At 37.3% G+C, this 27,462-nt stretch overlaps 1 protein-coding gene across 1 annotated transcript in view; it reads right to left on the bottom strand.

Moving 5' to 3' along the window:
- The window catches only part of GAS2 (growth arrest specific 2), a 130,348-nt gene extending 103,662 nt beyond the window's left edge, over positions 1–26,686 (bottom strand). Inside the window, exons 1-3 of the mRNA XM_042906676.1 lie at positions 26,578–26,686; positions 18,297–18,461; positions 5,851–5,972 (exon numbers count right to left, since the gene is read on the bottom strand). Coding sequence (XP_042762610.1) covers positions 5,851–5,972; positions 18,297–18,444 — 270 coding nt within the window. The 5' untranslated portion in view covers positions 18,445–18,461; positions 26,578–26,686. The remainder of the gene's footprint in view (positions 1–5,850; positions 5,973–18,296; positions 18,462–26,577) is intronic.
- Positions 26,687–27,462: the final 776 nt, after the last annotated feature.

Below are 27,462 nucleotides of genomic sequence, written 5' to 3'. Positions count from 1 at the left end.
GCAACCCAGATCAAGTTGAGTATCAAGTCTTTTATGACTATTTGACTATGGGTAGAAAAAAAAAGTTGCGCTTCTTTTCCTAACATTCTGTATGATTCATCAACACTTACTGCTATGGCAGTGAAACCTGACTTAGACATAACCCTGTAAGATGGTCTAGAACAGAAATACTCCCAATGAGAAAAAAAAAAAAAAAACTCGGCAAGATATTTCATGGCCTCTGATTAAGATTTTCCTGGTGATCAAGGACTTAGAAAATTGGTGACAAGGAATTAATTTTATATTGGTAAATAATTCACCTTTATATATTTAAAATTTGAAGATATTTGTATTTTTTTTAAATCCTGAGTAATTGGATTTTATCCCTGACTTTTTTTTTCCTTTTCCTCTCAGTCCCAGACAGCAAAATAACTCAAAAGAAAAAAAACATTTATGTCCACATCATTACACCTTTAGTCCCTCCATTTATCATGACTCACTCTGTTGGTTTAGTCCTAGTCCTAGCATTACATTTGTATTTAAAAACCATGAATTTCTTAAGAAATACACAATTATTTTAGTTGTACAGCCAGATATAGATGACTCTAGATTAATCACAGCTGAGATTTTCTTTTCAAGAAAAACCTTTGATCATTTCTATCATACTTCCTTGTTCTGTCAGAGGCTTCAGCAGTAAACACACTTTTCTGGATTTCTCTGAAATCAATCTTGGTAAGTAAGATGTTCTCTAAACAAAACATGCTATCGATTTTGAGGGGAAAAACTCAAATCTCTATGTTTTATCTAATTCCTTGATGGTTAGACATCCTAAGGTAGTGTTATCTTACAGCTCAGAGAACTAGATATTCTTCTTTTTTTATAATGTTTATTCATTTTTGAGAGACAGAGACAGAGTGCGAGCGGGGGAGGGGGCAGAGAGAGTCAGAGACACAGAACTCAAAGCAGGCTCCAGGCTCTGAGCTGTCAGCACAGAGCCCGACGTGGGGCTCGGGCTCACGAACTGTGAGATCATGACCTGAGCTGAAGTCAGACGCTTAACCAACTGAGCCACCCAGGCGCCCTGAGAACTAGATATTCTTGATGGGCAAATGTACTATGGACATTCTATCTGACTAGGATGTTCTTTCCCTCAAACAAGGCCTGGATTCTACATTTAGATGGTGAATGTTCAGTTCCTTCCTTGGAGCATAATGTAGCATTCTACTAGCTAACAGAACTTCTTTTTTTTTTTTTTTCTTTTCCCTTCTTGTGCTTCAAAACTGATCTAACCATTCAGGGCTCTTTGAAGTCAAAGAAAGCTCTTAACCCAGGAAAACTCTGATGCCTGGGGCAGAGACTGTCAAGATAAATGAGACAAATGGAAAGGAATGTTAGGAGAGAAAAAGAGAGGTTGAACCCTTTGAATGACTTGCACCATGTTGATGCCCCAGTCGTTGAGAATCTTGTATACAAATCAGCAAGTATACAAGATGGCTGGTGTTAAAAGAAAAGTAAATACACAATAAGAAGGGGTTCCTACAGTTGAATACTATCCGGACCAGGAAGTGAAAGTTCGTATATCAAGATAACAATTATTCTGTCCTGATTGGAGATGCTAACTTTGAGTCAGGTAACTAAGGGTCAAAATACATAAAATATGACCTTGGACTTATCGCTTATTTTGGTTTTCTTACCCCGATATGATATTGGAAAGATTTGTTTTGGTTAGATTTTTGTCTTTTAAGGTCTTCAGCTCCAGGAATATTAACATTTATAGTTAGACTTAATTAATCATATTGTGGTATATATGAGTTAATCAAAACCAAATTATACATTAAACTGATGCACGTGAGTCTCAAATACTTCTACCTACCTATTGCTTAATTCTATGAAATTTCTGCATTGCTTCCATGCAAAGTGAAAAAATGCAAAGGCTAGGATTTACTACTTATAGCTAACAAACAGAGAGAGGCTACTTTTATTGATCTATTATTGATGCCTAGAAAGAAAGAATCATAGGATATCATTTACTTTCATTGAGATATGTTATCAAGCCAGAATAGGATATAACTCATGGATTTATAACTCAAATATTAAAGATGTAAACTGTCTAACATATTTATTAAATAGGCTTGCAAGTATTAGGATTGTTTAAGTCACTCTTAACACAGACATACTTCACATGTACCAAGTATAACTTACTCATCTGAATGTGTTTACATAGCTATAAAATCTCCAAATTAAATATCAATTAGGAAAAGTAAAAATATTGCTATGAGAACGAACATGTGAGATTTAAGTGCTAGGAGAAAATTACAAAGGACTTCCTGTGACATGACTTAAGAAGGGATCAAGTTTGTGGTTGATTTTTTTAAAAGTAATTATGTTTTAATATCTCCCTAAATGTAACAGTTTCACTAATTCAGCAAAGGTATTAACCAACTTATCAGTCTTTACCACTATTGTTTTTCCTAGATTCTAAAGTGCCAAAGTGGAAAATAATTACACACACATACAATCAGGTAATATTGTAACCCATAGGTTATTTATATGCAATTTGAAAGCCTCCTTGTTTTTCTATGGGAAATATTCAATGTCAACCTAACTACCTGGGTCTTAAGTGAATTTATTCTTGTTTAAATTTAGATTTAATAACAGCAAAATACTGTACAATTTCATATAACATCTATTCCTGTTTTAGACAAAGGATGGATTGAAAACAAAATTATATTTGATTTATGAAAGTGCTCATATCAAACTTGGATAGATTGACAAAATTATATTTATGAACAGTAATAGCAATGAAGTATTAGCCATGTGGTTTCTCATCTTTTGAAAAATATTTCATAAAATGTAAAAAAGGAAAACTAACCTTCTTTGCACTTTTTTCATATAGTAAGACATATGCTATTTTGATTTAAGCTGCATATTGTTGGAAGTAAGTTGTAAAATATATAAATTCTGCCAAGGACACAGAAGGTAATTCAGTCAAGAGTAATTGTGTCGACTTCTAACTCAAATTAAATTTGATTTTTTGAGCACTGAAAGTGAGATCATAAAGGGTATTTTTAAATCTACACTTGTTCAATTACCAGTTGAGTTTTTATACTAAAATATATTTATTATAATCAGAATAAATTTGAACTTTATATTTAATTAAACAAATTGCTTAGAGTCAATGAAGTATTTCAAGTTTAATAGGACCTTGCTTTATTTTTACTCACTTTGAAAGGAAAACTTAATTTGTTTCTTTTTTATGTTTTATAGTTGTATTATAAAAATGATATAATTTGAAATGAATGTTTCAAAGGAGAAACAGCTATCAAAATCCTGATCCATAACTATTCTCACTATTACATATTCTCATGGAGATTTACAGAAAAGATATACCTATTTGTATATATGGTGTTAACTGAGTAGTTATATTTACAAAGTACTCATCTTTTTCTTCTAGTTTCTTCTAGCAAATCAAAAATTCTCATCAGGATCTCTTAGCTCTTTCACATAGGGAAGGGAAATAATATTTATCTAAAGTCTTTTTTGTGCAATGCTTTCTGGAACGTATATATGCATAATTATTACTCCTACTTTACAGGTAAGGAAATCAAAGATAGACATGTCCAATTAATAAATAACAAAACTAAAACCCAAGCAAAAATGTGCCCAAGAACAAAGCCTTTAAATTATAGGTTTATGCTTTGGGGGTTCTCTTACAGCTGATGGACGTACAATTCTATTTGGAGATCTCAGCTTCTGTTTTATAAAACATAAGCTTACAAAACAAAACAAGAAAACCTCACACCAGCCTTTGTAGAGTTGTTTATTCTTTGTTACTATGAAGGGCTCAAGACCTTAGCATTGAAGTAATGGTCTCTCTTCTCAACAACAAGCAATATAAATAGAAGTTTCAGGACCAATGCAATATTAACATAATGATCTCAAAACAATCTTGCACCCAGCAGTTTTTTCCTCTTTGTTAATTATTTCACAGTGAACCTTCTATACAAATTGTCCTCCTATTAGGCATTATGTTTTCTGCTCGGTCAGCTGAAGTAGAGTCTCATTACAGTGGAAAGCACGGCAAAAGAATTATTGGTTTCCTAACGTCCTCACACTAAGTGTGACATAAGTATGTTAATAAATGATCTATCTCTTCATGTCTATACTATACACAGTGCGCTAAAATGAGAGGCTTAGAAAAAGAAGGTCCACAGCAAATTCTTGCTCTGTCACTTACTAGCCTGGTGATCTTCCACAGATCACTTAGCATCTATCCAATAGAGAAAAAAAAAAGATGAACACAGTGGTTCCCAAATTTTGCTGCCCATGAGAATCACCTGCAGAACTTTTGAGACATCCCAATCCCCAGGTTGCACCCCACAGAAATTAAATCAGGATGTTCAGGCACAGGAGCCCAGTCTGAATCTTTTTTTTTTTTTTTTAATTTTTTTTTTTAACGTTTATTTATTTTTGAGACAGAGAGAGACAGAGCATGAACGGGGGAGGGGCAGAGAGAGAGGGAGACACAGAACCGGAAGCAGGCTCCAGGCTCTGGGCCATCAGCCCAGAGCCCGACGCGGGGCTCGAACTCACAGACCACGAGATCGTGACCTGAGCTGAAGTCGGGCGCTTAACCGACTGAGCCACCCAGGCGCCCCTGAATCATTTTTAAAGACACTCAGGTGATTCCAAGGTGCAGCAAGGTTTGGGAACCACTGCGTTAACTAACACTTTCAAAGAGCTGCTTTTAAGATGGAAAATATAATGGAGGGGCTTTGTATATAGCATACAGTACTTCACAGAGTGATGTAAAATATTATCTCCAAAGTAAGTACAGAGCTGTAAAAAAAAATGCATTATTTTAGGGAGCTTGAGTTTTGTTTGAATTTTAGTTCAGTAATCATAAAGAAACTATACATGAGTAATCAGATTTACTTTTTTTTTTGCCACAGTTGCAGAAAATTTAACAATTTTTAAGTTTTTATGTTAAGCTATTTTCAACATTATTTTAACCTTATTTTTTCTTATGCTTTTTCTTTCTCTTTTAAAAATTAAAAAGTGTCATCTATCTTGTTTCTTCCAAAAAATATCAAGCATCAGGGGCACATGGGTGTCTCAGTCGGTTGGGTGTCCAACCTCTGCTCAGGTCATTCTCTCACAGTTCGTGGGTTTGAGCCCTGCGTGGGGCTCTGTGCTGACAGCTCAGAGCCTGGAGCCTGCTTCAGATTCTGGATCTCCTTCTCTCTCTGCCTCTCCCCTGCTCATTCTTTTTCCCTCACTCTCTCAAACATAAATAAATAAAACAATGTAGAAATTTTTAAAAAGATAACAAGCATCATACTCTCATTATGAACTCATAATAATCTTAAAAGAATATGTGCACAAAGGAAATCTGAGCAGTCAAAAAAAAGTAATTTGTCTAAAGTTACTTAGTTCAATGCTACTACTTACAAAAAAATTACACACTCCAGATACTTTATTCCAATGATCTATTATAATAATCTATGTGGAAACAAAGACCTATTCAGTAAATCTTTCTTGACCAGATTGTGTTCATCACCTGATTACATAAATTATTTCTGTGCTAAATTTGTAATCAATACATCAGATTCAACCAGCTTATACACAGTACTTGTTTTGTATTAATACCATCAATTTTCATAACCTTCTAGTTAATTAGACTTACTGAAAGGATTATGTAATTTATGTACAGTGCAAATTACATGTTGCCTGATTAAAATGCATCCTCTGTGTTTTGTTAATAGACATATTAATGCACCATTGACAACAAAATACTAAAATTAACCTCCGTTCATAAGCAACTACAAATGTAATCCGCCTCCTGAATGATTTTGCCTGGAGATCTCCTACCTTTGTAGGCTTGTTAGCATCCATGCCCTCTTTGAATTTCTCCTGCATGGTTTCTGCAAGTTGACAGAGCAAGGCACCATTATCCAATTTTTCCATAAAAGTTTCTGCCGTAATCTCCTTCCCTGCAATAACAAAAAGGAGAATTATAAAAGCATAAGCATTCCCCAATGCAAATATGACTTTCATGCCAACATATCTGACACACAGCTTTTATCACCAAAACTTCTATTCCAGCTGGGTTGCATATCTGGGATGGGAACACAGGAAAAGAATGTTTCTCTGGAATTTTATGTTTTCCTCTGGTGGCAAGAATCTCAACATTTTAGATGTTCATGACATAATTTCAACTGCATAAAAGTTTTATTTCACATTCAAAATGGCAAAGAGATATCCTATGTGAGAGTCCCTCCACTTGGCAATCCAGAGGAATAAAAACCAACCAGTCAACGAAATTCAAAATGTTTTTCCCATGATTGCAGTTTGACCTCTGAGATGCACTCAACTCACCCTCAGGAGCCCATTTGATTACTCTGGCCCACAAGGTGAAGGCAGAAAGAAGGCAGAGCTGGCATCCTGTGTTTTGTTTATGTCTTTGACTACAAGAACACCATAAGCTCTCTTTTCTTTAATTTGAAATAGAGTCACAGTGCATTGAAAAGTCAACCACCATTGGCAACTGTAGTAGCACGGCCAATGTGTAAACCACATCTCTAAGTTCTATTGAGTTTGTTTTCCTGATTAAGATGATGAGGTGAAACTAATGCAACCCCGAAAGAAACACTACCCCTCTAACCATTCCTCTTCCTACCACCACCCTTGAACTGAGGATTATTGGGTTCAGTCTCTGCTTTTCTCTCTCCTCAAAACCACTCGGCTTCTTCTACTGCTCTTATGACCATCATTTCCCATTGTTCATCCCTGGCAGTTAACCAGTTAAAGGTCGTTTGTCTTCATTCTTCTATTCTCCCCAAACAGATTTTGTTTCTTCATTTTCCTTTTATTTTATAATGGCTTCATTGTGATATAATTCACATACCTTACAATTCACCCATGTAAGTGTATAATTCAGTGGCTTTTAGACTTGTGCAATCATCACCATGAACAATTTCAGAACATTTTATCACCCCAAAACGAAACCCTATACCCTAAACCTGTTACTCCTGATTCCTTCTTTCTTTCAGTGTTATAAACCACTATTTTTTTTTCTTATATGCAACCCAAATTAACCTCTCCCCTTTTCATGCACTCTAAGTCTCTAAGTTTCAACATATTTTATTTTCCTGCCTTAATTTCCTATAACTTATGAGTCACAGCTCCTATAGATCCATGCTTCCTTTTATTTCTGGTACCATAATATTAATAAAAATTTTGGGGGTGCATGGGTGGCTCAGTGGGTTGAGCATGTGACTCTTGATTTCAGCTCAGGTCATGATCCCGGGGTCATGGGATTGAGTCCTGTGTCAGTCTCCATGCTGAGTGTGGAGCCTGCTTAAGATTCTTTCTCTCTGTCTCTCTCTCTGCCCCTCTCCCTCACTGTCTCTATCTAAAATAAATAAAATGAAAAAAAATTCTTTTTTAATTTTCATGATTTGATATTTAAACCTCTAGCAACAAAAACAACAGCTATTCCTTGTATCCTCAACTTCCTTCTCCAATACATATCACACTCATTGCTAAAATTATTGTTCCTAAACACTACCCTTCCTGGGTCATTATTCTTCTTTATTTCATAGTCCCTAATCTTCTGTGCTACCCAAAATATGAAATATATCCACTTTAACATATCCAGAGGATGAGCCTTATGCCTCTAATCCACTTTTCTAACCTAGCATCTTTATAGTCTCCTTGATTCTTGGTCTACACATTGCCTTCACTGTTTCTCTAGCAAGACCTTCCCATCCCTACCACCAAGGCTTTCTTCCTGGTGGGCCCCTGTCTACAATATCCTCCTACCTTATATCTGCCTGACCAAGTTCTATCTTTCCTTTAATCAGAAGTCCACAAAGAGATTCTCCCAGTGTACACTGCTCTCTTTTCTACATGGCCACACTCAAAGGCATCACTCATTTTGGTAACTTTCCAAACTTCTTCCACTGCTAGTAATATGCTTTGTGTAAAGTTCTGTCTTCCTCAAACTTCTTTTTTTTCCTTTTTTCTTTAATTTTATTTTTTAAAATTTACATCCAAATTAGTTAGCATATAGTGAAACAATGATTTCAGGGGTAGATTCCTTAGTGCCCCTTACCCATTTAGCCCATCCCCCCTTCCACAACCCCTGCAGCAACCCTCAGTTTGTTCTTCATATTTATGAGTCTCATCTGTTTTGTGCCCCTCCCTGTTTTTATATTATTTTTGTTTCCCTTCCCTTATGTTCATCTGTATTGTCTCTTAAAGTCCTCATATGAGTGAAGTCATATGATTTTTGTCTTTCTCTGACTGACTAATTTCACTTAGCATGATACCCTCCAGTTCCATCCTCGTAGTTGCAAATGGCAAGATTTCATTCTTTTTGATTGCTGAGTAATACTCCATTGTGTGTGTCTCTCTCTCTATATATATATATATATATAGACACACACCACATTTTCTTTATCCATTCATCCATCGATGGACATTTGGGCTCTTTCCATACTTTGGCTATTGTTGATAGTGCTGCTATAAACATGGGGGTGCAATGTATCCCTTTGAAAAAACACACCTGTATCCTGTGGATAAACGCCTAGTAGTGCAATTGCTGGGTCGTAGGGTAGTTTTATTTTTAGTTTTCTGAGGAACCTCCATACTGTTTTCCAGAGTGGCTGCACCAGCTTGCATTGCCACCAACAATGCAAAAGAGATCCTCTTTCTCCGCATCCTCACCAACATCTGTTGTTGCCTGAGTTGTTCATGTTAGCCATTCTGACAGGTGTAAGGTGGTATCTCATTGTAAACCTCTTTTTTTAAATGTTTATTTATTTTTGAGAGAGAGAGAGAAAGCAGGGGAGGGGCAGAGAGAGAGGGAGACACAGAATCTGAAGCAGGCTCCAGGCTCCAAGCTGTCCACACAGAGCCCTGCATGGGGCTGAAACTTGTGAACCATGAGATCATGACCTGAGCCAGTCAAATGCTCAACCGCTCAACCGACCGAGCCACCCAGGTGCTCCAAAAGCACCTATTGTCTTCCTCAAACCTCTTGGGGCAATAGCGCGCGCGTGCGCGTGCGTGTGCGTGTGCGTGTGTGTGTGTGTCTGTTTGGTCCTACAGAGGGAAGTATAATGATATTACCATAGTAGGCACCTAGATAATGTGTTCAGTGAGCACATAAATTAACAAATAAAGAAATAAACTGCTGGAAAATTTGGAGAAAATGCTGGGTATTATTTTTGTAAAGAGTGGTTAAGTTAAAGCCAAAAAAAAAAAAAAAAGGAAAAAAGGAGTGCTTTAAAGTTTTGTACTGAAACTCTCTTAGGAGCAGCTTTTATCGTAAGGGCAACGCATGCAGCTCAGTTCCATGAACACCTAAAAATAACCCAACTGGAACAACAGATAAAGTCCTGGCTTAAAGTTCAACTCACAACATAGAATATATTTGGATTTCAAGAAACATCTGTTTGGAATTCTTTTTTGTTTGTTTGATTTGGTTTGGTCTGGGGGGAAGGGCAGGTAAAGAAGGAAAGACAATTAACTTTTTAAAAATGTTCTTTCTTCCCTACTGGATGCTTCACATTTTAGCCCCCAGATAGGATGATGACTTCTGCAGGTGGCAAAACATCAGGAGCCCTAACTACTCACCACAGAGGTAGCCTACACAACACTACTATTATTTCAAAATTGTATGCAGCTGAACTTCATTCAGGAATGAAAGTAATATTCTGGAGATACAAAAGGCTGGTCCAGCAAAATTTGTGTTATGCAGTCACCATGTTGGCCTGCATTGTCTAGTAAGAAAGTAAGTCTGGAAATAAGTAGGAAAAAATAAGTATTAGAAATATTTTCAAAATTATCAAATTTACATTTTGACGTAGAGAAGGTAAATTTTACTCCAAATTGTTGAAGGATCCCTTTATAAATTACTTATAAGATTACCTTCATTTAAAAGAGCTCTTTAGGTATTCGTCTTTCATGAAGTTCCATGGCAATGTAAAGATTCTATTCATATGGTAAGTGGCAAGATGATTACAGTTAATTTAAAAGAACTTGTCAATTATAAAAAGAAAAATGTCTCTCATTAAAAAGTTATTAGCAATTTACCAAAAGGTATGATTTTTACTTTTTATACATTATACCTGAAAAATTTTCATTAGCCTGATTTTCCTGAATACTTAAAGAAGGAGTTTACATTAAACATCTGTATCTAATGAAAAATATATTAGGTGTCAGCTTTCAATTCTGTATATTTTATAGCTCCAAAAGGTGGATTTTTTTTTGCTAAAACAGACACTGTTACATACTTTATAGTTGAAATATACTGCCTTGGATGAAGGAAAAAATGCAAGATGGAGAAGTTTTTTTTTTAATCTTCATGTGTAATATATTTTCCACACAAAGAATCATAAAATATATTTTTAAACATACTTTATAATTATAAGAAATCAATATAAACTTTAGATGGAATGATATATATTATCTTATTACATTAATATTACTAGTTTTTTTTTTTACATCAGTATACAAAGTTAGCTCAATTTAACCATGACAAGTCCATTAGAACAAGGTATGAAATACTAATTCCAATTCTGAAGTAAACATTATAAAAAATGAAATATCTCTGCTAGGCAAAACCAGATCTTCTTTAATCTGAATTGGGTAACTGTTTTGAGATATTAGATTATAAATACTAGATGCAGTAAGATTCTAGAAGAATAGAATCACTTCTTCCCCAGCTCTGTCCTCCCAGGTTATTGGTATGCTTAGGAAAAAATAGGGTGAGTGCCTGGGTGGCTCAGTCAGTTGAATGTCCAACTCTTGATTTTGGCTCGGGTCATGATCTCACAGCTTGTGAGTTCAAGTCCCAAATCGCGCTCAGCATGGAGCCTGCTTGGGATTCCCTCTCTCCCTCTCTCTCTCTGTCCCTCCCCCACTCATGTGTACACACGTGTGCACTCTTTCTCTCTCAAAATAAATAAACTTTGAAAAAGAAAAGAAAAGATAGGGCAATGTATAGATATAATCAAATCATCTTGGAGCACCAACTGACCCACACTAGGATGTAAAGACCGTTGACTTGAAGGTTAATCTAAAACAGTCTTGTCTAGAAGTAATTATCTTTACTTCTTGCGTTCATAATTGCGGACTTTGATCGTCATACCACCAATTCAGTCATGACTGACAGCTTGCCAATAGACAAAGATCAGGGAGTTTGAGTAAAGATTGTAGTTAATTCACTTCCTCATAAAATGTTAGGGCACAATCATATGAAATGCAGATCTGCCTGAAATTTTTTGTCAAGTAACTAAATCAGCACACACGCTTTTACATATCGGTGTATTCCTCCCAGAAATATGCCTTGTCATAATTTCCATAAAGATTAAGTATCAACCTGTGGTGTTTTGGACTAGAGCCACGTGGAAAAGAATCCCTTTTAACTTCTACCTTGCAAAGAAAGAAAGCTTTCCTCCCAGTCAGTTAGCAGATATGATAACATTTAATAATGGTATTTAACATTTGAAACCTAACTATATGTCAGGCACTTTACAGGTATTCATGTTTTTTAATCATCTCACCAAACTGTGAAGTTTAGCTATTATTGTATTCACTTTATAGATGATAAAACTGAGGCATTAGATTAAGCAATTTGCTTAAAATTACTCAGTGAATCTGGATTTTTAACCCATGATGTCTACGCCTACAGTCCAATGCTCCTAGCTAGCCACTGTGCTTGGCTACTTAAATAAATATTTGCTGAATACACAAATGACTAGTTTCTATAATAAAGCATTCTCCCTAATTCTTGTTGTCTTTTTCTCTGTAGAAACTCCACCAAAAGCCTTTCAGGAAAAAACAAAAACAAAAACAAACAAAAAGAAAAAACAGAAACAGCTTGGGGATGAAGACAGTGGTGCTAAAAACTGAATAGCAGTCCACTGTGTAGATCAGAGAATAGCTGAGAATGTCATTTAGGCATGTTCTGATGTGAGGCCTGATTCATTGCAGAGAAAACTGGTGTATGTTTTCTCTAGAGCTGATCCAGGCAGGACCAAACTCTACTCCAAGCTCAATGCACCACTCATTCCCAGCATATTTCACTAATTGCAGAACTCAAAGAAACTCATCTGCTATCTTAACTCGGGTTAGCCAGTGTTTTGAGATTGAAATTTGAAGGTTGGGAGATAGGAAAGGACTCATTATATCCAGAAACCCTAGATCAGCATCTGGTCCCCTCTGATTCACAGTATCTACCCTGCATGTATATCAAGAAAATACAAAGCTGTTTCTGTTGGAAAAAATGGGTAAAAAAAATGGAGGCAGTATCTTCTCTGAAAGGTGTTAACTCGTGAACATGAATTTGATTCTCTAAACTTTTGAACTAGCAAAAGATACCACCTCTCCTAAGGAATTTTTATTGACTATGTCAAGAATATGAAAACTTTGCAGGATACGGATCTGATATAAGGGTTTTAAGAAAAAAGAAAAGAAAGTTGTTCCAAACTCATTATACAGCAGTTGTATTTGACAGAAGCAGCTTCAATAAACAGGTGCTTAATTTTTTAATGTTGAAAATGGTTAATTTTAGAAATAACTGAAAATTTTAAAATATTCTATATTGATCATATTAAGCATATAATAACGGGATTTTCTTTCCTGTGCATGTAGGAAAGTCAGGCAAAGGGTAAATCACCATACTATCAATTACTATAATGCATTTTTAAATTTAAGTGAAACAATTCAGCATAATGTAATTTGTAATATATCTTATGATTTACTCAAAGTCCCTGCATATATCCAAATAATTATACACTTACATCCTAAAGATCTACAATCTTTAAAAACAATGTCAATTTCTTGGATGCTTAACAGCTAAAATCTTTTCTCAAAAATATATTACCATATGGTTCATACAATGTTATCAACCAAATACTAATTGAAGGTAAAGGTAGACCATTATTTTTAAATGATTAAAGAAACACAAGTGGAATAAACAACTTGAGAACATTTACATTAGTATATTCATTTCAAAGTTAAGCCAACAGCAATATTCAGTACTCCATCAGCAATCATGAAATTCATAGAATATGCCTCATCTATTTCAAGGAGGGGTGGGTGCTATAATCTGGGACTGTTAATTTAATAACATGCTGTTTATTCAAAGTGATAATTGTTTCCCCAAGATTTATTTGTATAATCACTTGAAGTTCAAATGTGTCCTAAGGACACAGTTAAATAACAAATGGGCAATAACTAGTTCATGAAAAAAAATAACAAAACAGAAGGCCTAAAATAAAGATGAAATGTATATTTAATGTGTAACAGGACACAATGGCCAAAGAAATGTTTTATAGGGAAGAATAAAGGGGTCTTTGGGGTTCTTCTGCTGTCTTTTCTGAATGTTGCTCATAAAACGCTCCATGGTGCCAGGTACTAGAAACATACTTGGACTACAAAGACTATTTTCAATAAGATGGGTAGATATTTCCAAGAATGTGTGAGTAGTCAATAAACATTACACGATGATCTTTTCATGAATCAAGTTGGTATGCTATCTCATAAACAAATCCCAACTACCATAACTATTTATTCACCGTAACTAGTTAATTTGTCATAAGATAGCTGGCATTTAATATTCTAATATATAAATTTCCATATAAAAATTCACTACTGTTGCTTTAATTTTATGCCTAAGAATGTAAAGTGCTATTTATTATTGTTACCAATTAATAAGTACCTATTAAGTACCTGGAAATTATGGTATTATATAACTCCATATATGGCATGAATGTGAATATTGGTCTCTGAACCAATAAAGTAATTATTTTCTCTAACAAACATTTTTATCTACCAAAAAATCTGAATACATATTGAGTGTTCTTTAAGAAACTATATCTTATATTTTACATTTGATATATAGGAGCAGAAATATATGAATTTAAACAACCATTAATACTCCTTTTGAAAGACAAAAAAAGTCATATTTTAATCAATATTACTTAAAAGAAGCAGAAAGCCTTTCCACAAGTAAGGTCCACATCACAATGGCACCATCTAATTGAAAGGTTTAATTTAGTATATAAATTTCTACATTGCCAAAAAATGCAGAAACTTTATATGGAGACAGTATCAACTTTGAAACTACTTTCAAAACATTTCTAACTTTCAAGTAGATGAAAAACAAGAATTGAAAGAGAACTACACAATATAAATTTGCAAATATCTGAGGTGACAAAATGGTCAGTAATAAATAATTTTAAAATTTAATTTAAGGACTCCATTTCAAAAATATGTGAATTCTAAATGTATCTATTATGTGTAATAAAAATACCTTCTTTTTTTAAATTTTTTAAATGTTTATTTATTTTTGAGAGAGACAGAGACAGAATGCAAGTGGGTTAGGGGCAGAGAGAGAGGGAGACACAGAATCCAAAGCAAGCTCCAGGCTCTGAGCTCAGTACAGAGTCCGACATGGGGCTCGAACTCACGAGCTGTGAGATCATGACCTGAGCTGAAGTCGGATGCTCAACCGACTGAGCCACCAAGGCACCCCATAAAAATATCTTCTAACATAGCCATACATTTTTTTCTCCCCTCTTCATTACCATTCTAGTACATAATGCATTTTCTTAACTCCAAATGCTTCACCACTTTAAAATAATCTCAAGTTATGAGTTTACTTTCTAAGTTACCATGTGAATATTCACTTGAAAGCTATTATCTCTCTACTTCTACGAATATAAGTCAATGCGAGGTGGTACGTTATTGTACCTTGAGATTAAGATTCCTTTTCTGAGAAAATTTCACAAACCATCAGTTGCATGTTTGTTACCAAACACTAGCATTAAAAAAATTATTCTTATTCTCTAAAAGAAAGATTATTCATTTATGTAAATTGTTTTCACTTTGTTTATGCATATTGATGATCTCAAACTGGGTCTCAAGAGATGGATTTCTTGGAAACCTAGACTTTTGGAACTGGAAAGGACATTAGAGATCATCCACTCCAAGCCCTTCATTTTATGGTTGAGGACACTGAGCCCAGAACAGATAGCTGAGTGACTTTGGGCAAATTTCCTACCGAGTGGCAGAGCCAGAATCAGAAGCCAGGTCTCCTGACACCCAGTTAGGAGCCAGGTCTCCTGACTTTTAATCCAACGATCTTTCCATTACACACACAGTGAGTCTCTATTCTTTGAGGATGTCTTGGGCTGCTCACCCTGATCAATCTGCTTTGTAAATGATCACATTCAGCAAATAAAATGTCTTTGATGACAAGTCACCGGACCTTGGAACATGCTTATACAAACAGGCTATACTCTAATCATTATCTTTCTCTGACTTTTCCTTCACCCTACAAAAAATTATAAAGCCCCTTAACACGGTCTTCAAAGCAGTATGCGATCTAGCCCCAACAAGTCACATGAACCTCTCTCCTTCTTGGTCTGTGCCACTGATGCCAGCCTTCATTGAGTTCTTCCAAGGTACCAAATTTCTTCCTGTCTCAGCCTATGCTATTCCCTCCACTCAGGTTATTCTCCCATGCTTTCTCTGACTAGCTGTTAATTATTCTTCAGTTTTCAGTTTAAATACAAGAACTTTAAAAACATTTTTTTTCATGTTTATTTATTTTTGAGACAGAGAGACAGAGAGACAGAGCACAAGCAGGGAAGGGACAGAGAGAGAGAGGGAGACACAGAATCCAAAGCAGGCTCCAGGCTCTGAACTGTCAGAACAGAGCCCGACGTGGGACCTGAACTCATTAACTGTGAGATCATGACCCGAGCTGAAATCAGATGCTTAACCAACTGAGCCACTCAGGCACCCCAAATATAAGACCTTTTAAAGAGGATCCCCCCTCCAAGCCCTCTGAGCTTTGCCCATTCACACTTCCTTCTTTTTACATTATCGCAACCTGTATCTTTTAGTGTTTACAACAAGCTCAGTTAATGAATTATTTATTCACTTACTTCTTTAAAATGTTTCTTTTTCAATTTACTCCAAGCTCTTATAAGAGCCGGTACTCTATTCCTAATCACTATTCTATCCTCCAGACTTAGCAGACTGTGTCTAAAATACAGTTAACTACAAGAGTTAGTATTTCCTAGCTAATTGATTACTATGTGCCAGATCTTGTTCTAAAGCTGGTGATGTCATTCAAATTTCCAACAATCTTATGAGGTTGGTATTGATATTATACTTATTTTATAGATGAGAAAACTGAGGCACACTGCATTAAGACACTTGCCTAGTATCACAGAGCTGGTAACTCATGGAATTGAGATTTGAATTCAAGCACTCTGATTCCAGAGTTCATTTTTTAAACTAATATATATTATATATGTAATATATATTTTTTTAGATTTATTTCTTTATTTTGAGAGGGACAGAGATGGTGTGAGTGGGAAAGGGGCAGATAGAGAGGGAGACAGAGAATCCCAAGCAGGCTCTGCACTGTCATTGTGGAGCCAGATGTGGGGCTCAAACTCACAAAACCATGAGATCATGACCTGAGCCGAAATCAAGACTCAGAAGCTTAACCAACAGAGCTACCCAGGGGCCCCTAAACTGATATATGATTCTGTAGCACACTCAAATATTTGTTGAATATATTAACTTATCCACAAAATCAAATTAACACTATCACCAAACTATATAAATGGAATAACAATGACAAACCATATAGCATTTAGAAGATGCCCAGTACTAATTAGCATATGTATTTTCATCATTTACTCCCACAGCAACCCTGTGGAATAACACTACTATTATTACCACTTTACAGATGAAGAAACTGAGAAACAGACAGCATAAGTAACTTGCCCAAGATCACATTGCTAGTTAAGTGGCCGATCTGGGGTTCAAGCACAATAGGCAGTCTACTTCAAATCTGTGCTCTTAATTTCTCTTCTATGCTGCTACACTTGCAATAGCCTGTGTATCTGAGGACAGCTCAAAGTTAATGAAAGTACTAATGTAACAATCATTAGTAAACCCTTGAAGGATGAGAGAGAGAGAAAGAGAGAGGCAAATCCATCTGCCTAGACAAACTTGACTCCCTGTATGTGATGGTGATAAAGCCTCTACCTTTGTATGGATGTCTTACTAAAAGGGGACAGCCCCTTCCTTCCAGAGGATATAGTGCCATAGTGTAATAAAGGGTCTTCCTGGGAATGCCTTTGGTATTCCTGTCCTTACCCTGTGGCTGGGCACGCTGAAAACCGCCACGTAGCCCTGCTACACCACATAGAGTCGTATGTACACACTGAGGAAAAAGGAGACATCTCACCTTAGGATAAAGGCTTAGAAAACGTAAAAGCCCTGCAAAACTCCAGAGCCATGGTGAGCAAAAGGAAACGTTTGCGAAAATGTGCTAAAATCTTGCCAAACCCTGCCAAAACCTTGCTACGTTTTTAGATAAACAGGGCACTCTCACTAAGCTCCTCATTTTCATCAGCTGGAAAATGAAGATAAAAAATGTGCCTTGACGGATCCTTTAAATAAGAAAATAATGTTGTGAAATCCCTTCTACAAATGATAAAGCACCACATGCTTTCTATGTTTACTCTGTATTCAACTCTTCTATCATATATCTATAAAGGTCCTTTCTTCAGGTTTTAATTCTATTCTCTGTGAAAAGCTACTGGTGAAAACATGATGATCCTTTAAATGCACGATTCCATTGTGCACATGGTTGAAATTTTATCCTATGAATATGCTGGCAGAACAGAAAAAAAAAAAAAAAGGCAGCCTTAGCATGAGGTAGCATTTTTCTCAGAGACAAATTTTGGAAGAGCACTTACAAACAAAAATGAAATGCAAAGAAAACTTTAGTTCAAGGTTGGACAACTCCAGCCAGCTCATTTAGACAAAAGATAGACAATTTTGTTCTAGAGTCTGGGTATTCAGCAGTTTTGGAAGGTGTGCTATAAAAGTAGGACGAAGAAATCTAGTTTTAGAAGTCAGATTTTCACAGACTGTGGCCCGTGTGCAGTGTCAAAAGAACAGGTCAAATTGGTCAGCTGCATGAAAGAAAAGTAAAAAATAAATCAGACCGGCCTATAGACAAAACCAGAGATTTGACCACACATTTCCACATTTCAATGCATGATACTGGTATTCCTCAGCACAGTTCATGTGAGAGATATTGAGAAATTCATTTAAAATTTCCACCTGCCTCAGGTTTCCCAGATGCAAAATCCAAATAATGAAATCTTTCTTCCCAAGGTGCTGTCACATGCTTAGGTGAAGGACACTACATGAGGGGGGGAGAAAAAACAGCCTGTTACCTTGGCTCACAAAATAAGATCTTATAACCTTACCTAGTAGATTGGTTAACCACAAGGCCAGATCTTCTTTCATCGGTAGCAAATTCGCTTCATGTCTGCTGGCCAGCCATTGGCTATACTGATGCATATCAGAAAGGCCAGGTCCACTGCGTACCTTTGGGCTCAGAGCAGTGCACATCATTTATCCACTTGTAATACCTGTTTTGAAAACAAAAAAAAAAGAGGAGTTGCTTTTTATATAGACTTGTCTCGTGAAAATCTTTCTGCCAATGACACAGTAAGGAACCAGATCCATGGACGTTTTGATGACGGGTGAGGTTTTTAATTATTAAACCCCAGAAAACACTACTTGCTTTATCTGCACTGGCCCTATCACTTTTGACCAATCACTTGGTAGGAAACAGCAGCAATCTGAGGTCAAATAGAAAAATCAAACACTAAGCTCTAAGCTCATGTGAAACACCATACTAGAAAAAGTCAGCGTCTAAGGCAAGAAATTCCACTATTCAAAAGCAATGAAAAGGGCTTGATTAAAATTTTAGAATCTCAATTGTACACTCCCAATGTTTGGGTTCATGTTTGAAACCACAGATTTCCACAAAATTTTAGAACTGAGTGCAAGCAATGACATAATTTGCACAATTTATTGTAAACATGGTCACCTCTCTCAAAACTTTTACCTATACAATTAAGTATAGCACTTGGCTCTTTCAGCTGGGTAAGTTAATATGAACTCACAGTTTAGATAATTGGTGGGGAGACAGGGTAGAAGGTGCTTTCAAAGAGACCCTACCACACTTTTCTCATTTTACAGTTAATGAAAAAAAAAAAAAAAAAGGCAAAACAAAAATGAAAAACAAAAACCAGAGAGGATAAGTGGCTCAACCAAGATCATATATACAAGATCATGGCAGAGTCAGGCTTGAACCTAGGTCTTCATACTCTAAGACCATTATTCTTGCCAGAATGATACATTTTTACAAAATAGATTCATCGAGAACCCATACTATAACCCAAGAATTGAACAGAATTCTAATAAATACTACCAAAGGTTTTTTTTTTAACTTACTTTGGATCTTCCCACTTTATATATTTTACACACTAGGTTTTGCTTGTGATCATTTTTAGAGTAGAAGTAATTAAATGTCTTAGGTCTATAAAATAAAAGATGATTTCATTACCCCAGTCCCTTATGGGCTTATGAGCAGCCCAGTCCCCTGTATGGGCTGTAGAAGAGATGCTTGAATATATACTTGGCCTTGAATGTAGCACTTTGTATGCATTATTCATAGGACCTAAGACTATAGAAGTAATATTGAAGTAGCTAGAGTAAATAAACTCATCACTTCAACAACATGCAGGACTCTATTCTGTACACAAATAGTGCATATGAAATAACCAAGTATGGTATGACTAATGAAAATGAAAATATTTGCAGCTGGCAAGAAGTATGATAAGATATAATGGGGTTTTCAGCTATATTTCATGATTTACAGTATTTTAAATTTACCAATATAAGTTGTATACACTTTTGTCGGTTCTATTCTTTGAAACTTTACGTAATAATCCTTTCTACTTAATGTCCAACTCTAATTCTCTTACCATAGGCTAATTTTTTGCCTTTTAAAGACTGCTTTTGAAAGAAAAACAAGACAACATTGGTGTTTAGAAAATTCTAAAACGTGACTGCTTCCCAAACATTCTGCCATAGTATTAGAAAAAACTGCTAATGTGAATAAACACCTAAAAAGTGTCATAGATGCATAATTTAAAAACACAGACAATTGCATTTCCAAAGCAATTATGCTTTGGAATAACTTTTTGCAAAAAAAAAAAATTCCCATAAATTGTCTTTGAAAACATTTTTTTATAAATCTCTATATATCTAATTATCTAAAGTGAACCAGTGCAAATGTGAAATAATTTTAATACATTTGTCCTATGTTTCTAAATTATCATTACAATATCATTATTGCCTTTTTTTTTTTTTTTTTTTTTTTGGCGGTTAATCATCATACTATTCATGCAATGTCCTGAAGCTTTCTCCAAACCCTGTGATTAAATATCAGAAACCTAAAAGAGTTTTGCTCCCATTCTTTTAAAAAATAGGTCCGGTCCCAGGAAAACAAAACGTCTACCTGTGGCTGGTTAGGATTGGTAAAGGCTAGCTAGCCTCAGAAACAAACATTTAAGTAATAATACATTTAAGCACATGATTGATACATTTAAATAACTCATTGAAATCTTAAAAGGGTTACCTCTAAAATGCCTTTCTTCTCAAGACACAATCTCTCCCACTACTTTCCTGAAAGTGAGATGTTGTACTTCAGTAACTTTACCTACATCCTATTATGTGCTGTGCAACTTCCATTTAAGCATCAGAAGCCTACTTTGCTCGGTAAAAGGAAGAAGACACCTCAGATTCTTAAGCTCATTGTTCAGCAAAGAATTCATCAAGGGATAGTTTACAGTAAGCCTAAAGGCATGTAACAGTTTCAATGAGCCAAAGGGACACAATCCTTCCCCTCAATCCTTCCAAACAGTGAAGTTTTTATTTTCCTTGACAGTGGCACATTTATTTCTCATGTAGTCTGTCCTGTATTTTGCCAGAAATGTAATTCAAACTATCTTCTAATATTTATAGATGATCATTAAGTAAAAATAAGAAGAGTAACTAAGCAATTTTTGTTATGCTGCTTCAGGTATAGTCAAAATTATATACAAAGGGGGGAAAAAAGCAATAATAGGATTATATTTCCCCAGGAAGCAAAAGGGGGGAGAAAGATGGCTTAGTGGGTAATTAGCATATAATGGAAATTAATTAAACATGTATCAAATACATAGACACCTAAAGTCACTGTCATAGACAAGGCTCCTCTGTTTATGTGCCTTGGGAAAAAAATCGTGATTTCAATCCATGTTCTCCTGATCCATTTTTCGTATTTCAAATCACCATCAAACCTAGCATGCCTTTGTGGTTTAGTTGAAAGTACACGGAAGTCTAGGATTTAAATATGGCAGAGACGTGAATAGGAAACATGGAAATGAATTCAGCTAGGATCGAAATTTGGACTGTGGAAGAATTACTGCATCGTGAAGTAGTTTCTAATTGAAATGATTAAACTGGTGTGGGTAACAACCAAATGAATTTATATCACTCAGATAAAAAGATCACTGCAGGATTGTAATCTTTTTATATTTTCAACTTTAACCAAGTGGATGAGTTGAATTATATCACAAAGAACAAATTATAACAAAAAGTAATTTCTGATCCTTTGAATCCATTCAAAAGTTTTCAAAAACCAAAAAAGATGCCAAGGAGTAGCTTTTAAAGATGGGAAATAAAATGATTAATGGTCCATTAAACTTGAAGCAAAAAGTTAGGTTTTGGGGAAAGAAAAATGTTTTGTATCAGGTATGTAAGCACTGAAAGATGTTACCATGAAAATTCATGTAATCTAAATATTTTAAAAGCTTGATAAGTGACTTTGGTAAGTACTAGGCAAAGCCAATCGCCTTGGAAACACAAGTAAGGATTCAAATGCTTCCATGACTCTCTGAGCTATGGCTTCTTCAAGCTGTATGGGTCTATCTAAAAATGGATAATGCAACCCTCAGGATTTGGAATTCAGAAAAATAAAACTTAAAGGGAAAAACATGCAGAAACTTAATACAGAATTCTTCAAAGAATGTGTGTGTGTATTATTTTTTCTTTCTTTCCATAGTAGAACTGATTCTGGAATAACCATTATGAATATGATGAGACTGAACTAGCCCAGGGGAAGAAGAAAAAATTAATGACTCCATAAGTAAAATCTCACATGTTTAAAGACTGTTTAGTCTGTTGCTCCACAATCCCAGTTGAAGACATCATAGTTTTGACTCTGAAAAAAAGTATTCTTTCACGCCACCTAGAGGTGTGCTTTGATTATGACCAAGATGGTTTCCAGACTATCTCTAGACGTTGCTGACATGTTATTAAAAATGTATTGCATAGAAAATAAAGTGGAAGCAAAGAAAAATAAGAATAAAATGATAAACATTATATCACTACTGTCTGCTGTGATATCCACTAAGAAGCTTAATTAATGGATTAGAATATTAGAATTGGAATCAGAAGTGCTGGGGTCAAATACTGGTTCCACTACCTCGCTACTGAATAGCTATTCTTTTCCAGTTAGATGACTTTTTCTCTTTGTACTGGAGCTCCCCAGTGTATACAATGGAGACAAAGACCTCAAAGATAGTTGTGAAGATTAAATATTTGTGCCAGTTTGAGGTATATACTTTATATCCAATAAATACTAGCGAAGCCTAAATCACCGTCATAAAAAATGTGCCGAAATAAAACTCCTGTAAGACAATAGATTTTATAGAACTAAATCACAAAGAAAAGCCAAAAAAAAAAAAAAAAAAAAAAAGGAGAAATGAAAACAAAGTATTGATGGAATAAAGCCATAAATAATGGAAAATCCAAAGTTTTCTTATTGACAGGGATGAAACCCCAAGGTGAAGAATGACATGTTACTTTCTAAAATGAGAAGTTTACAAGTATTTTTAAAAACAAATTTTGGTAACAAATTATAGTTCATTTTTGGCACCAGTTAAAGACTCAGAAGCTATTAATTAAGATGGGGGGAATGCTATACCTCCCAAAATAAATGAGGAAAGATCTCACAACACACCCCCACCCCAACACACCACACCACACACACACACACACACACACACACACACACACTCCTTAACTGTGGCCATTTAAAACAGTGCTAATGAACCCACAGTTAAGGGCTCCCATCCCTAAAGGCCAATTTTGTTCTGATCTAACAGCACTGACCTCACCTCTTTTCAATTTTGTGTGTTATGAGTGTGAAGCATTGCAGAAACAAAGTTTATAGGCCAACAGCACTATTTTTTTTTAATTTTTTTTAATGTTTATTTATTTTTGAGACAGAGAGAGGCAGAGCATGAACAGCAGAAGGTCAGAGAGAGAGGGAGACACAGAAGCCGAAGCAGGCTCCAGGCTCTGAGCCGTCAGCACAGAGCCCGACGCGGGGCTCAAACTCATGGACCGTGAGATCATGACCTGAGCCGAAGTCAGACGCCCAACCGACTGAGCCACCCAGGCGCCGAGCACAATTTTTTTTTAATTAAGCAAACAAAAAACACCCCACGCCAAACACCCTTTCAAAATTTGGAAGGAGAAACTGCTATCTTCCAACTGAGATTCGAAGAACTAATGACCAAGGACCACTCTAGATGTGCTGTTCCATCATTCCGAGTTCTTTCCTCCTATGTGATCCATTTTGGCTAACCAATAGTATCTCTACAAAGCTACACCTTCCCAAGCAAGTCATGAATGCTAAACTGTAACCTAAGGGTCTAATTAGAAAATAAAAGTCCAAAATTTAATCAGAAATGTCATTGTAGATCTTAGAAATGGACGCACATTTCGGCTAAGAAGCACAACTTGTCCACACCCACCCACCCACCCACACACACACACACCAAGAGTAAAGGCAAAATGACACTCATTATTAATTTTTCTAATTATATAACAAAATCTTTAAACTCAAAAGGACCATAGAAGATGTAATAGTCAAATTCCTGGTTTTTAATAAGAGACTGGAGACCTAAGATACTTTGGCCAAAGCAACAAAGTTATTTAGTCACAGAATCATTAAAAATATCCTACTCAGCTCTCCTGGCCTCCAATTTCAAGTAATGCTAACTTTTTTTCCAGGAATCTCTTTCTCTTCTTGCAGCCCCATGATGATTTGTCCTGAACTAAATGATGGTATACCTGTAATAATAATTCTTTCTCAAATCATGACCCAAAAAATAACAGAGTAGACACTGATTCTTGTATTTTCATGGCACTTGAAAATTTTTTTTTCAAGTTTTTAAAAGTCCTATTAATCCATTTTTCCAAACAACTTAGCACAGGTTTTTGGACCCCTACCAGCTTAACGTAAAACATAATTTGAATAGAAAAACATCTGAAAGTAATTAATCAATTAGACTAAAGACTTACCTCAAACCTTCATCTAAATTGAGTAAGTAAACCTTAATTCATGAGGACACTTTGGGGCTTTGGATGTTGTCTGTGATGCAAAGATTCCTATAATGTAATTGAGGGCTAGCAGAGTTCTACACTCCATTGAACACATACATCTGTTGTGCAGAATAGTCTCATATAAGGGGAAAACAGTAGTAAAAACTCCACTGACCCTGAAAACACTTAGGTCAGAAAGATTACACAAGCATTACTCATTTTGACAAGGGATATTTTGTATCTTCTCTCCAGTTCTTTTCTCTAGTCCAAAAACACTGAGTGGAAAATCTTGATTGTTGCTCAGGAGAAATGAAAAGAAATAGTGCCATCCGGCTTGTGCCCCAACATCAAAACCACAAAGATATCAAAACAGCCTTAACATCAACTGCAGTTTTAACAAAACTCGGCAAACAAATTGCCAGAACCTCATTATGTGCTTTCAACCAAGGTAACTTTGGCCTTCCAAAGGCTCCAAAAGTCTAGAATACAGACTTGCAGCCTTGAATCAAAATTCTAAAATTCTACATAACACACTTGGATTAATGTAAGACCCACCATTTCACCATACCTGCAAGTTTAAGATTTCTTACCAAGATACTAGAAATAAATTGTGCCATATGACTTTATATCTCAGTAAAGCGCAGTCCACATCACAAAAAGTAGGGTGAAGAAACAAGCCCAAAGTTTAGTAACACACAGGCTGAAATTCAAGCTACGTTTCCATTCCAGAGCCCATTCAGGGAGCCATGTGTGAAGGCTTCAGTGTGCATTGCAAAGGCCGCCTGCTCCATGCCTCAGACATCTGCCCCTTACCTTCTCTTAGGCAGTCAGAACCAGGACGCCCATGTTGGAGAAGACCACCACAGCCACCCCCCTCTCCTCGGCAGTTAAGGGAGAGCATTCCTCGAGAGGGAACTCATTGATCGATTTCAAAGGCTGGGTAAACTAGACCCCAGCTGCAGCTAATCAGTGTCCACCCCACGAAGAGGTTGGGGGCAGGAATCAATAACCGACACGGGCTTGTTTCCAGCCCTGCGGCGGTGAACCTCAGGGCTCGGTGAGGGGAAAAGGTGGACTTCTCTGCCTGGTTGGCACATCCGACCTGTCTGCACCTTTATTTTAACACTGGGAGGCCAAATGGGTGTTCCTGTGCACACGCAGATCTTATTTCCCCCACAAAAGATCTCCCCTACACAACTGATTTAGCTTTGTTGGAGAGGGTTCTTGGGGGGAGGGAGGAGTTTACAAGAGGGACGGTAAAGTTTTGCAAACTCTTAACTAGAAGTGGATGAAAGTGAAGGAGGTGTGAGAATGAAGACGAGGAAGGTGGGGAAGCGAAGGCTTTGATTTCCGGAGGGAAGTACTGAACAACCCACCCCCCACCCCTTACCCCAATTGTACTGGAATGCAGAAAACAGAATCTGTTAACCCCTGCTTTTGCTCCCTCTCTATTCAAGGCCGTGGAAACTTCGGGTGTCTGGGCCGGGTTAATGACAATTTACCCTACTGGGCAGATAGAATTTAATTTTGCCGGAATAACTAATGCCTCCAAAGCAAAGTTGGCTCCTCTGCTCCCCAAACAATTGCGGATTCCAAAGCTCCGCTCTTTGGATGAAAAGAACAATACTACTATGCAAAATCTCCCCAAAGGGGTTGGTTCCTAGGCTAGCGTTTCTGTTATTCACGTAAAAGAACTCAACTCTGTGAAACCCATCAGTTGAAAACAAGGAGTATCTCCCCAAATCACAAGTGTCGTCCCTTTTCCTCCCATCCCCGCCTCCCCCACTCAAGTGAAACACCCAACATCAATCCATGAAGACCGCCCTCGCTCCGCTCGCCTCTTCCCGGGAACCGACCACGCTGAGCTTGCATCACAGAGACCCCTGTGCACGCGTGCAGAAGTGTGCGTGTATAATCGATGTGCTGATTAGAAATCCTCACTTCCGTCCCTGGTTGGCTGAGCCGCCCCAGCCGGCTCTCGTTGACGCGGTCATTTGGGCTGCTCCACAATAGGGATGGTTGCGTCCAGGGAACCCGAGTCACCCACTGCTGTGCCCACCCACCCAGCGCCAGAGCCTGTCCGCCTGGCCGCGGCTCCTCGCCCTTCCCGGACGCGCCCCCGAGGTCACCGTCAGGCGCGCCCCTCCCCCGCCGCCCCGCGCGCACCGGCGGGCAGGGCCCCCCCAGCGACCCGGCTGCGGAGCGCGCGCGGCGGCTGCGGCGGCGCCGGCGGGAAGCCGGCCGGCCCGCCTTGCTCACCCCGCGTCCGGAGCTGGCTGCTGGCGGCTCTCAGGGGCGCCGGGGCTCCCGGCTGGGCTCCCGCCGCGTCTCGGGGCCGGCCCCCTGCCGGCGCAGGTCCTGCAGCAGCCGCGCTCCGCACCCCAGCAGCCCGGCGGCAGCGGCAGCAGCTACAGCCGCACTGCCCCTCTTCATACTTCTCTGATGGCTCCTCTCGGTGCTGTTTGGGAAAACGATTTTCCCCCCTGCCAGAAACAGATTTCCTACATTTCATCAGTCCACATAGACCGAGCGGAAGTAAAATGCTTACTTTTTCTGGTGGACGGCAAACCCAATTGACACTGATTTACCCTTCAAATGGGGAGAGATTGTATTACAAGCCCTTGGCAGCAATTCCGAGGTTGGGGCCAAGCTCCAGCCCCCTTGATCCCCAAACACGAACCTGAGAGAGAAAGGGCGGGGGTGCAGTGGGGAGGGGATCCTATTTAACTCCAGGTTTTTAACAGAGTCAATGGCGTTAGCACAATATTAAAATTGGGTGTTGGAAAAGTTTTGCTCTCCTGGCCCGCGGTTTTGCAGACTCAGAGGCATGAGCTTTCCAGTAACTTCAGCCACTCTTCGTCCCAAATTGAACAATTTGATTTCTTACAATTCTTTTTAAATATCAGATTTTAGAAGAGGCCGCGCTCAACGGCTGTTTTCGCCTTGCAAAGGGAAATACAATTCCACCCTTCCTTCTCTCAGTTAAAGCTCAGCTTCATGTTGAATGTCGTGGACAATTTTCTCCAACTGTTGTTTATTAGTACGTGTATTCTGAGATGAAAAGCCTTCCCATGAAACGGACAGATGTTCAAGCGTCTGCTTCACCTCTACTATACATGTGACTCTTGCTGAGTGTCCTCATAG

Source organism: Panthera leo, chromosome D1 (assembly GCF_018350215.1).
Source record: "Panthera leo isolate Ple1 chromosome D1, P.leo_Ple1_pat1.1, whole genome shotgun sequence".
NCBI classification, from domain to species: domain Eukaryota; kingdom Metazoa; phylum Chordata; class Mammalia; order Carnivora; family Felidae; genus Panthera; species Panthera leo.
The sequence above is the reverse complement of the archived record's forward strand: the minus strand, read 5'-3'. Positions and strand labels throughout refer to the sequence as shown.